This window comes from Pseudorasbora parva, chromosome 17 (assembly GCF_024679245.1).
Source record: "Pseudorasbora parva isolate DD20220531a chromosome 17, ASM2467924v1, whole genome shotgun sequence".
Classification (NCBI taxonomy): Eukaryota; Metazoa; Chordata; class Actinopteri; order Cypriniformes; family Gobionidae; genus Pseudorasbora; species Pseudorasbora parva.
The window spans coordinates 43,107,353-43,120,673 of record NC_090188.1 but is presented as its reverse complement, the minus strand read 5'-3'; the positions used below and the strand labels follow the sequence as shown (position 1 = coordinate 43,120,673).

Below are 13,321 nucleotides of genomic sequence, written 5' to 3'. Positions count from 1 at the left end.
AATGTCTTAAATGTTGATTTGAGCTTGTAGCCTGAAATGAAAACATTGGGAAATGAGCATCGACACAGTGGAAATCAATCAGCTGTAGATCCAGATCACTTTCATTATGAACTGTACTGGAGGGTGTGTGTTCAGAGAAAAGAGAATCATGTTCATCATACTTCTCATTCAGGAAGGGTGAGAGCTCTTCATAAGGACTTTAAATTGGTTACCCTACCTCATGTTTCACATTGCTCAGTATTTACCTCAGGGTAAACATTAATCCTGCGTGTTCATGCGCTGCGGTTTCACACTGTACATTTATTACCCAGGGTTAACGTCCTTATTTACATATTTGCAGTGTCACTGATTGGACAAGCTCATGATATTTTTATATAAAGGCTCCAGCATTGCATATCCTCATATTATATACAGTATATTGAGGACTGTGCTATCAGCTGATGTCCGCTTTATGTGATGAATTGATTGAATTTACGCTTTAATATACATATGAACATATATCAATGCACATATCAGATATGGTAAACGAACGCTCAAGCATGAGAACCAATGAGGATCATTCTCGTGTTACGCATCACGTTTGAGCTTCAGCGAGAACCAGTGAGGTTCATTCTGGTGTTACGCATCACGTTTGAGCTTCAGCGAGAACCAATGAGGTTCATTCTGGTGTTACGCATCACGTTTGAGTTTCAGCGAGAACCAATGAGGTTCATTCTGGTGTTACGCATCACGTTTGAGCTTCAGCGAGAACCAATGAGGTTCATTCTGGTGTTACGCATAACGTTTGAGCTTCAGCGAGAACCAATGAGGTTCATTCTCGTGTTACGCATCACGTTTGAGCTTTAGCGAGAACCAATGAGGTTCATTCTCGTGTTACGCATCACGTTTGAGCTTTAGCGAGAACCAGTGAGGTTCATTCTCGTGTTACGCATCACGTTTGAGTTTCAGCGAGAACCAATGAGGTTCATTCTGGTGTTACGCATCACGTTTGAGCTTCAGCGAGAACCAATGAGGTTCATTCTGGTGTTACGCATCACGTTTGAGCTTCAGCGAGAACCAATGAGGTTCGTTCTCGTGTTACGCATCACGTTTGAGCTTCAGCGAGAACCAGTGAGGTTCATTCTCGTGTTACGCATCACGTTTGAGCTTTAGCGAGAACCAATGAGGTTCATTCTCGTGTTACGCATCACGTTTGAGCTTCAGCGAGAACCAGTGAGGTTCATTCTGGTGTTACGCATCACGTTTGAGCTTCAGCAGAACCAATGAGGTTCATTCTGGTGTTACGCATCACGTTTGAGCTTCAGCAGAACCAATGAGGTTCATTCTGGTGTTACGCATCACGTTTGAGCTTCAGCAGAACCAGTGAGGTTCATTCTCGTGTTACGCATCACGTTTGAGCTTCAGCGAGAACCAGTGAGGTTCATTCTGGTGTTACGCATCACGTTTGAGCTTCAGCGAGAACCAGTGAGGTTCATTCTGGTGTTACGCATCACGTTTGAGCTTCAGCGAGAACCAATGAGGTTCATTCTCGTGTTACGCATCACGTTTGAGCTTCAGCGAGAACCAGTGAGGTTCATTCTGGTGTTACGCATCACGTTTGAGTTTCAGTGAGAACCAATGAGGTTCATTCTGGTGTTACGCATCACGTTTGAGCTTCAGCGAGAACCAATGAGGTTCATTCTGGTGTTACGCATCACGTTTGAGCTTCAGCGAGAACCAATGAGGTTCGTTCTCGTGTTACGCATCACGTTTGAGCTTCAGCGAGAACCAGTGAGGTTCATTCTCGTGTTACGCATCACGTTTGAGCTTTAGCAAGAACCAATGAGGTTCATTCTCGTGTTACGCATCACGTTTGAGCTTCAGCGAGAACCAGTGAGGTTCATTCTGGTGTTACGCATCACTTTTGAGCTTCAGCAGAACCAATGAGGTTCATTCTGGTGCTACGCATCACGTTTGAGCTTCAGCGAGAACCAGTGAGGTTCATTCTCGTGTTATGCATCACGTTTGAGCTTCAGCGAGAACCAGTGAGGTTCATTCTGGTGTTACGCATCACGTTTGAGCTTCAGCGAGAACCAATGAGGTTCATTCTGGTGTTACGCATCACGTTTGAGCTTCAGCGAGAACCAATGAGGTTCGTTCTCGTGTTACGCATCACGTTTGAGCTTCAGCGAGAACCAATGAGGTTCATTCTCGTGTTACGCATCACGTTTGAGCTTCAGCGAGAACCAATGAGGTTCATTCTGGTGTTACGCATCACGTTTGAGCTTCAGCGAGAACCAATGAGGTTCATTCTGGTGTTACGCATCACGTTTGAGCTTCAGCGAGAACCAATGAGGTTCATTCTGGTGTTACGCATCACGTTTGAGCTTCAGCGAGAACCAATGAGGTTCATTCTGGTGTTACGCATCACGTTTGAGCTTCAGCGAGAACCAATGAGGTTCATTCTGGTGTTACGCATCACGTTTGAGCTTCAGCGAGAACCAATGAGGTTCGTTCTCGTGTTACGCATCACGTTTGAGCTTCAGCGAGAACCAATGAGGTTCATTCTCGTGTTACGCATCACGTTTGAGCTTTAGCAGAACCAATGAGGTTCATTCTCGTGTTACGCATCACGTTTTAGCTTCAGCAGTACCAATGAGGTTCATTCTCATGTTCATTCTCTCCAATGAGGTTCGTTCTCGTGTTACGCATCACGTTTGAGCTTCAGCGAGAACCAATGAGGTTCGTTCTCGTGTTACGCATCACGTTTGAGCTTCAGCAGAACCAATGAGGTTCATTCTGGTGTTACGCATCATGTTTGAGCTTCAGCGAGAACCAATGAGGTTCATTCTGGTGTTACGCATCACGTTTGAGCTTCAGCAGAACCAATGAGGTTCATTCTGGTGTTACGCATCATGTTTGAGCTTCAGCGAGAACCAATGAGGTTCATTCTCGTGTTTTGCATCACGTTTGAGCTTCAGCGAGAACCAATGAGGTTCATTCTGGTGTTACGCATCACGTTTGAGCTTCAGCGAGAACCAATGAGGTTCGTTCTCGTGTTACGCATCACGTTTGAGCTTCAGCGAGAACCAATGAGGTTCATTCTCGTGTTACGCATCACGTTTGAGCTTCAGCGAGAACCAGTGAGGTTCATTCTCGTGTTACGCATCACGTTTGAGCTTCAGCGAGAACCAATGAGGTTCATTCTCGTGTTACGCATCACGTTTGAGCTTCAGCGAGAACCAGTGAGGTTCATTCTGGTGTTACGCATCACGTTTGAGCTTCAGCGAGAACCAATGAGGTTCATTCTCGTGTTACGCATCACGTTTGAGCTTCAGCGAGAACCAATGAGGTTCGTTCTCGTGTTACGCATCATGTTTGAGCTTCAGCGAGAACCAATGAGGTTCGTTCTCGTGTTACGCATCACGTTTGAGCTTTAGCGAGAACCAATGAGGTTCATTCTGGTGTTACGCATCACGTTTGAGCTTCAGCGAGAACCAATGAGGTTCATTCTCGTGTTACGCATCACGTTTGAGCTTTAGCGAGATCCAATGAGGTTCGTTCTCGTGTTACGCATCACGTTTGAGCTTCAGCAGAACCAATGAGGTTCATTCACGTGTTACGCATCACGTTTGAGCTTTATCGAGAACCAATGAGGTTCATTCTGGTGTTACGCATCAAGTTTGAGCTTCAGCAGAACCAATGAGGTTCATTCTCGTGTTACGCATCACGTTTGAGCTTCAGCGAGAACCAATGAGGTTCATTCTCGTGTTACGCATCACGTTTGAGCTTCAGCGAGAACCAATGAGGTTCATTCTCGTGTTATGCATCACGTTTTAGCTTCAGCAGAACCAATGAGGTTCATTCTCGTGTTACGCATCACGTTTGAGCTTCAGCGAGAACCAATGAGGTTCATTCTCGTGTTACGCATCACGTTTGAGCTTTAGCGAGAACCAATGAGGTTCATTCTCGTGTTACGCATCACGTTTGAGCTTCAGCGAGAACCAATGAGGTTCATTCTCGTGTTACGCATCACGTTTGAGCTTCAGCGAGAACCAATGAGGTTCATTCTCGTGTTATGCATCACGTTTTAGCTTCAGCAGAACCAATGAGGTTCATTCTCATGTTCATTCTCTCCAATGAGGTTCGTTCTCGTGTTACGCATCACGTTTGAGCTTCAGCGAGAACCAATGAGGTTCGTTCTCGTGTTACGCATCACGTTTGAGCTTCAGCAGAACCAATGAGGTTCGTTCTCGTGTTACGCATCATGTTTGAGCTTCAGCGAGAACCAATGAGGTTCATTCTGGTGTTACGCATCACCTTTGAGCTTCAGCGAGAACCAATGAGGTTCATTCTCGTGTTTTGCATCACGTTTGAGCTTTAGCGAGAACCAATGAGGTTCATTCACGTGTTACGCATCACGTTTGAGCTTCAGCAGAACCAATGAGGTTCATTCTGGTGTTACGCATCACGTTTGAGCTTCAGCGAGAACCAATGAGGTTCTTTCTCGTGTTACGCATCACGTTTGAGCTTCAGCAGAACCAATGAGGTTCATTCTGGTGTTACGCATCACGTTTGAGCTTCAGCAGAACCAATGAGGTTCATTCTCGTGTTACGCATCACGTTTGAGCTTCAGCGAGAACCAATGAGGTTCATTCTCGTGTTACGCATCACGTTTGAGCTTCAGCGAGAACCAATGAGGTTCATTCTCGTGTTACACATCACGTTTGAGCTTCAGCGAGAACCAATGAGGTTCATTCTCGTGTTACGCATCACGTTTGAGCTTTAGCGAGAACCAATGAGGTTCATTCTGGTGTTACGCATCACGTTTGAGCTTTAGCGAGAACCAATGAGGTTCATTCTCGTGTTACGCATCACGTTTGAGCTTCAGCGAGAACCAATGAGGTTCATTCTCGTGTTACGCATCACGTTTGAGCTTCAGCGAGAACCAATGAGGTTCGTTCTCGTGTTACGCATCACGTTTGAGCTTCAGCGAGAACCAATGAGGTTCGTTCTCGTGTTACGCATCACGTTTGAGCTTTAGCGAAATCCAATGAGGTTCATCCTCGTGTTACGCATCACGTTTGAGCTTCAGCGAGAACCAATGAGGTTCATTCTCGTGTTACGCATCACGTTTGAGCTTCAGCGAGAACCAATGAGGTTCATTCTCGTGTTACGCATCACGTTTGAGCTTCAGCAAGAACCAATGAGGTTCATTCTCGTGTTACGCATCACGTTTGAGCTTCAGCGAGAACCAATGAGGTTCATTCTCGTGTTACGCATCACGTTTGAGCTTTAGCGAAATCCAATGAGGTTCATTCTCGTGTTACGCATCACGTTTGAGCTTCAGCGAGAACCAATGAGGTTCATTCACGTGTTACGCATCACGTTTGAGCTTTAGCGAGAACCAATGAGGTTCATTCACGTGTTACGCATCACGTTTGAGCTTCAGCAGAACCAATGAGGTTCATTCACGTGTTACGCATCACGTTTGAGCTTTAGCGAGAACCAATGAGGTTCATTCACGTGTTACGCATCACGTTTGAGCTTCAGCAGAACCAATGAGGTTCATTCACGTGTTACGCATCACGTTTGAGCTTTAGCGAGAACCAATGAGGTTCATTCTCGTGTTACGCATCACGTTTGAGCTTCAGCAGAACCAATGAGGTTCATCCTCGTGTTACGCATCACGTTTGAGCTTCAGCGAGAACCAATGAGGTTCATTCACGTGTTACGCATCACGTTTGAGCTTAAGCGAGAACCAATGAGGTTCATTCACGTGTTACGCATCACGTTTGAGCTTCAGCGAGAACCAATGAGGTTCATTCACGTGTTACGCATCACGTTTGAGCTTTAGCGAGAACCAATGAGGTTCATTCTCGTGTTACGCATCACGTTTGAGCTTCAGCAGAACCAATGAGGTTCATCCTCGTGTTACGCATCACGTTTGAGCTTCAGCAGAACCAATGAGGTTCATTCTCGTGTTACGCATCACGTTTGAGCTTTAGCGAGAACCAATGAGGTTCATTCACGTGTTACGCATCACGTTTGAGCTTCAGCAGAACCAATGAGGTTCTTCCTCGTGTTACGCATCACGTTTGAGCTTCAGCAGAACCAATGAGGTTCATTCTCGTGTTACGCATCACGTTCGAGCTTCAGCGAGAACCAATGAGGTTCATTCTCGTGTTACGCATCACGTTTGAGCTTCAGCAGAACCAATGAGGTTCGTTCTCGTGTTACGCATCACGTTCGAGCTTCAGCGAGAACCAATGAGGTTCATTCTCGTGTTACGCATCACGTTTGAGCTTCAGCAGAACCAATGAGGTTCTTCCTCGTGTTACGCATCACGTTTGAGCTTCAGCAGAACCAATGAGGTTCATTCTGGTGTTACGCATCACGTTTGAGCTTCAGCGAGAACCAGTGAGGTTCATTCTCGTGTTACGCATCACGTTTGAGCTTCAGCAGAACCAATGAGGTTCATCCTCGTGTTACGCATCACGTTTGAGCTTCAGCAGAACCAATGAGGTTCATTCTCGTGTTACGCATCACGTTTGAGCTTTAGCGAGAACCAATGAGGTTCATTCACGTGTTACGCATCACGTTTGAGCTTCAGCAGAACCAATGAGGTTCTTCCTCGTGTTACGCATCACGTTTGAGCTTCAGCAGAACCAATGAGGTTCATTCTCGTGTTACGCATCACGTTCGAGCTTCAGCGAGAACCAATGAGGTTCATTCTCGTGTTACGCATCACGTTTGAGCTTCAGCAGAACCAATGAGGTTCGTTCTCGTGTTACGCATCACGTTCGAGCTTCAGCGAGAACCAATGAGGTTCATTCTCGTGTTACGCATCACGTTTGAGCTTCAGCAGAACCAATGAGGTTCGTTCTCGTGTTACGCATCACATTTGAGCTTTAGCGAAATCCAATGAGGTTCATTCTCGTGTTACGCATAACGTTTGAGTTTCAGCGAGAACCAATGAGGTTCATTCTCGTGTTACGCATCACGTTTGAGCTTCAGCGAGAACCAATGAGGTTCATTCTCGTGTTACGCATAACGTTTGAGTTTCAGCGAGAGCCAATGAGGTTCATTCTCGTGTTACGCATAACGTTTGAGCTTCAGCGAGAGCCAATGAGGTTCATTCTCGTGTTACGCATCACGTTTGAGCTTCAGCGAGAACCAATGAGGTTCATTCTCGTGTTACGCATCACGTTTGAGCTTCAGCGAGAACCAATGAGGTTCATTCTCGTGTTACGCATAACGTTGGAGCTTTAGCGAGAACCAATGAGGTTCATTCTGGTGTTACGCATCACGTTTGAGCTTTAGCGAGAACCAATGAGGTTCATTCTCGTGTTACGCATCACGTTTGAGCTTCAGCGAGAACCAATGAGGTTCATTCTCGTGTTACGCATCACGTTTGAGCTTCAGCGAGAACCAATGAGGTTCATTCTCGTGTTACGCATCACGTTTGAGCTTCAGCGAGAACCAATGAGGTTCATTCTCGTGTTACGCATCACGTTTGAGCTTCAGCGAGAACCAATGAGGTTCATTCTGGTGTTACGCATCACGTTTGAGCTTCAGCGAGAACCAATGAGGTTCATTCTGGTGTTACGCATCACGTTTGAGCTTCAGCGAGAACCAATGAGGTTCATTCTCGTGTTACGCATCACGTTTGAGCTTCAGCGAGAACCAATGAGGTTCATTCTCGTGTTACGCATCACATTTGAGCTTCCAAGAACTGTCAATGGGTGGGCAGAATTCTCTCACATTTTATTATATGTTTATTTGTGTTCCAAAGATCGAAAGTCTTACAGGTTTGTATAAATGATCAATTTTGAGTGAACTAGTCCTTAAAAAGCATGCTGAATGTTAACCTCTGAATTCAAAAATATACATTACATGTTTACATACTACTTGTGAATGTGTGAATGTAGATGTAACAAAATCAAACATTTGGTTATAAAATTTGTTCACAAAAAAAATAAAATTAATCTGGTTCTGAAAATGAATCAGTTTTAAATTCCCTTCCCAATACATTTTCCCGCCTTGCTGACAAATGCAGTTATATTCAGGGCTCTGGTATGTATGTATGTAAATACATAGCACATACATATTAACCGCAACTGTGAGATCTGCTTTCATCAGCACCAGTCACATCTGCACAGGGAGGCATGCTTGCACACAGACACACATTTATCAGCCCTTTTCTTTGTGTGTGCTTCTTTTTTTGTGGTGGTTGAAAGAGCAACTTCCTCCCAAAGGACGGCAGTCGAGGGCCAAGTCCGCCTTGCTGCTTCGGCTGCACAGACGGCTCTTTATGTGCAGTGCAGATGCAGCGAGCTTTGCTGCTACTGACGTCACCTGGTGTTGGGCAGTAGATGGAGCATCTGGAGAGATAGTTGACGTATGGCAGTCAACTTTCAAGTTGGTGCGAGCAAGAAGTGCCTCCACTGAAAATCCCCCGCTCTACTTTCAGAGGGATGAATCCAGACTTGGAAAGATTTTTTTTTTTTAAACGTTAAATGAAGCTGGCAAGCGAAAGTCAGATATTTATGGTTTTAATCAGAGAAGAAGAAGAAGAAACAAAGCACACATCCCAGTTTTTCCCTCTGCAATGCACTCAGTGTTTAGGCTGAACATTTGCAGTGCTCTCGCGCCCTGATTCCACGGCTAGAGCTTCCCCCTCCCTCTCTTTTCTTCTCTTCCTCCCCTTTCCCCCCCGACCGCTCTCTCTCTCTCTCTCTCTCTCTCTCTCTCTCTCTCTCTCTCTCTCTCTCTCTCTCTCTCTCTCTCTCTCTCTCTCTCTCTCTCTCTCTCTCTCTCTCTCTCTCTCTCTCTCTCTCTCTCTCTCTCTCTCTCTCTCTCTCTCTCTCTCTCTCGCTCTCGCACAGCCTCTGGAGCTGCTCTGTGGATGTCTTGTAGCTGGAAACGCAGCTTGCGCAGGTGTGTGGGGAGATCTCTCTCTCTCTCTCTCTCTCTCTCTATGGAGAACAGTTAACATTGTCCTCGGGAAAGAGTGTAAATGAAGCTCTCACCATCTGTTGGAGGCTCTCAGCCAGCTGTGGATGGATTTCTGGGGATTTTTCCTCCTGAAGACAACATTCAGTCGAAAAACTGCAGAAATTCTGATTTCAGAAAACGCTTTCGAATTCAGAAAACGCCTCTGTTGATGTCTTCCCGCTTTCCCAAGGATATTAAGTCATGATTTCTGGCTACATGGAGTAATTGGTTGTTTGGAGTTTGCTTATCCTGATTTTATGAAAACTCTTTTCCTTGCTGGATTTGATCTTAAATGGCTTGGATTTAAGACTTAACTACAGAGGACTAAGACAAGAGTGCTTCCTCTTTTAGAAGGTGTGTAAGTGAGGAGTATGGGCAGGCAGGTGCGCTGAAGTGCCTGTGGCTCTTTGCGTTCTCTCATTCGGGGAAGATGTTGGGTGGTTGGAGGCGGGCGGACTTAGAGACCCTTACCTCCGCTACCTGCCTCGCCCTGTACCTTACAGCTCTCTCACTGGGCGATACGGCCGGATCGGACGTCCTCTCGAGGACACATCAAACGCACATCACCAACCAGCACACTGTGCCTTTCACTATTAACAGATCACCTGGGTCTCTACGGGCAGGACATGGTGGGTAGCAGCAATATAGAGCACAAACACACAATGCAGTGCGCTGAAACTCATGGAAGGGCATTTGCAATGCTATATTTGTTTCTCATTCAGCATCTCCCATCCGTGATCGCATTGATTAGCCTCATCCCTCAGTCTCTGCATCAGCACATTTCCCCCTGGATCAGATTATGACACATCTAAAGAGTCACACAATGCAATGCACAGAGCATAATAAGTTAGAGGAGTATTTGAGCTGTGACAGTGGAAGCAAAAAGAACAGGGACTGTTGCTTTAGATCACACAATATTCAATTTAGCAAACAGAGCTTTTCTCAAAACTGAGCTTTTCAGCATGGATTTTTATCTGAGGGATGATGTTCATTCATACAGTTTACACAGATTCCCTATAGTTGTCACATTAATTATGGACATATTATGAGTTATACATATCGTGGATGAATGCAGTAAGTGTTGTGACAGTAGTTATGAGATGTCTGATGTTTTCATGCACCGTAACTCCAGTTTATGATTTGATTGTGACTGTCAGAATGCGTGTGTACTAAATTAGTTTACATTATAATCGCACACGACTCTCAGTGACATGTTATGCCTGTGTGTCGGTGGATTAAACATGATGTAAGCTGATTGGACAGAAGTGTTTTTACAATCCTGCTGAAATGGCAAAACAACCAATCGAGTCACTTTTCACGTAATGATATTTATACTGAGTTAATCATGTTTTCTATCCCTTAACCCATCCATTCCCTAAACATAACCGCTGAGAAACCTTGCGGCTTCTATTTGTAAGAACACAAAAACTGTATGTTGTGTAATTTTAAGTACAAAGCAAGTACTATTTCTGGTGTGCTGATTTGTGGGCTAGATTTATAGACCCATTATAGAAAACAATAACAGAATAATTACAGCTCCACAGTGCGCGTCTGGTCTTGAAGCACTTTTTATATCCCAGAACAGACTAAACAGATTAAGTAGTCCATACTTGAGTCTACCTACCCATAACTTTTTTTTATGGGACATCAAATGTTTACCTGAAGTGATTTATCCGCATGAGTACCATTATCTTGTAGACACTGAGTGCATACTGTGCCACAGTAGTGCTTTGCTTTGCTTTGTTTCTGTTTAAGTATGGTTGCTGACACTCATCCTTCAGTAACATACTTTTAGCATTACATTGACTACACCTGCACCCTCATAATGTCAATATTGCTATTAAACTTTACCTCATGTAAATAAAATATTTTTATCAAATTTATGCAATTACACTTATAATCGAAGAAGCTATAATCATAGTAAAATATGTGGCATATGCCGACTTTAATCTCGATAAACAGACATGTAAATATTTAATAGCATTAATGAGTTTTCACTTGATTTAAGTAGTTTAAAACAGTGTCCAGTAACACACTTGCTGTATGTGAGCTCATCATCTGTGCTGTGCACACACACTAAGTTCGCAAAAGTATTGGGCCGCCCCTCCAAATCACTTCAGTTCAGGTGTTCGATCTCTTCATGGCCACAGGTGTATAACTCCAGCTCTCGGCCTGCAGACGCTTCTACACACATTAGTGAAAGAATGGGTCGCTCTCAGGAGCTCAGTGAACTCAAGCGTGGGGCCGTGATAGGCTGACACCTGTGCAATAAGTCCATTCCTGACATTTCCTCACTACTAAATATTCCACGCTCAACTGTTAGTGGGAGTATAACAAAGTGGAAGTCATTGGGAACAACAGCAACTCAGCCACGAAGTGTTAGGCCACGTAAATTCACAGAGGGGGGTCAGCGCATGCTGAGGGTCAGCAAGTCAGCAACTTTCTGCAGAGTCAACAGCTCCAGACCTCCAGACTTCTGTGGCCTTCAGATGAGCTCAAGAACAGCGTAGAGAGCTTCATGGAATGGGTTTCCATGGCCGAGCAGCTCATCCAAGCCTTACATCAGCAAGAGCAATGCAAAGCGTGGGATGCAGTGGAGTAAAGCAGCCGCCACTGGACTCTAGAGCAGTGAGACGTGTTCTCTGAGCGACCAATCACGCTTCAGTCTGACAATCCTATGGACGAGTCTGGGTTTGGCCATCGCCAGGAGAATGGGACTTGCCTGACTGCATTGTGCCAAGTGTAAAGTTTGGTGGAGGGGGGATTATGAAGTGGGTTGTTTTTAACATTTACATTTATGCATTTAGCAGACGCTTTTATCCAAAGCGACTTACAACTCAGGAGAACAGGAAGCGATCCGTCAAGAAGAGGCAACGAAACACAAAAAGTGCCCTAAATACCAAGATTTGTACACTGCTCAGAGTAGCAAAGACCAGAAAAGGAAAGGAGAAAGGAGAAATAGAAAGAGGGTTTTTTTTTTTTTTTTTTTTTTTTTTATTAATGTAAGATTAAGTTTTAAGGGTTTTTTTTTAAGGGTTGAGTTTAGCCTCTTAGTTCCAGTGAAAGGAACTCTTAATGCTTCACCAAGACATTTTGGACAATTTTATGTCCATAACTTTGTGGGATCAGTTTGTGGAGGGCCCCTTCCTGTCCCAGCATGACTGCGCTCCAGTGCACAAAGCGTCGGTCCATAAAGACATGGATGAGGAGTTTGGTGTGGAGGAACTGGACTGGCCTGCTCAGAGTCCTGAGCTCAACCCGATAGAACAGCTTTGGGATGAATTAGAGCGGAGACTGAGAGCCAGGCCTTCTCGTCCAACATCAGTGCCTGACCTCACAAATGAGCTTCTAGAAGAATGGGCAAAAATCCCCATAAACACACTCCTAAACCTTGAGGAAAGCCTTCCCAGAAGAGCTGGAGCTGTTAGAGAGGGTGGGCCGACTCCATATTAAACCCCACGGATTAACTATGGGATGGCATTAAAGCTCATGTAAAGGCAATCATCTAATATAGTGTATGAATGAAAGCAATAAGAAAAAAAACATATCATACTGAATAATCAGAATAATGAAAATCGCATGTAAACTGGAGTCAAGAGGTTCGCTTGCGTCATGTAAACATCTCATTGTAACAGATAAATAAAACAACTGGTGCAGAAATATGCAGATTAAAATGATCAGGTGCACTGTTAAAAATAAACGTGTCACTGGTTTCTAATGTTTGGATCCTTCGACAGACATGGCTAGAAAGGTTTACAAGCTAATAAATCCTCTGTGAGACAGTCTTATCCATTAGCAAATAGAAAAGAAAAAAAAGAAGTCAGCAATGTCACTGCTTTTTTTCCTGCTGATGCACAATCCGGCACCTTGAGCAGTGCAGCGGTGCGTGAGGAAGCTGCGCTCTAATCCACACTAATAGGATTGTGTAGAGTCACCCACCGCCTCGACACATGTCTCCAAGCCTTCACAACTGCTGGCAAATACTGATAAAATACACAAATGTCAAAAACGCCCCCGAAACCGAGCAATATTTATGACTTTAGCCGTATAAATGCCAACTGCATCTCTCCTAAATCTACATGTTTCCTCTGATGTTGTGTGCGATGTGTTTGTTTCTGGCACACAAAGTCTGGTAACTGACAAATCTGTTTTGCTCAAGAGAGATTGATTAGTGTGAACCATGCCTCAATCCCAACAACTTCCACGGGACCGTAGAAGAGGCATTAAGCTGGTACAGCCATTGCGAAAGACCTGGCTGTTCATCAATCAGTGCAATTCATCCTCAAGTCTTATGAGCAACTAAAAGACTGCTGCTAAAAGAGGAGTTTAAAGTCACTAAATTCAA

The 13,321-nt window shown here is 44.6% G+C and overlaps 1 protein-coding gene across 16 annotated transcripts in view; it reads left to right on the top strand.

The window, feature by feature from the left end:
• Positions 1–13,321, top strand: part of nrxn1b (neurexin 1b) — a 144,242-nt gene that overhangs the window by 87,885 nt on the left and 43,036 nt on the right. The window contains exon 1 of one of the 16 annotated variants that reach the window (XM_067422134.1): positions 8,932–9,605. The exons of 12 other annotated variants lie outside the window; for them this stretch is intronic. In XM_067422134.1, the coding sequence (XP_067278235.1) occupies positions 9,407–9,605 (199 nt within the window). In that variant the 5' untranslated portion in view covers positions 8,932–9,406. Of the gene's footprint in view, positions 1–8,931; positions 9,606–13,321 lie in introns of those variants that run through there. 3 more of the 16 variants (XM_067422137.1, XM_067422136.1, XM_067422138.1) reach the window with 3 other exon arrangements.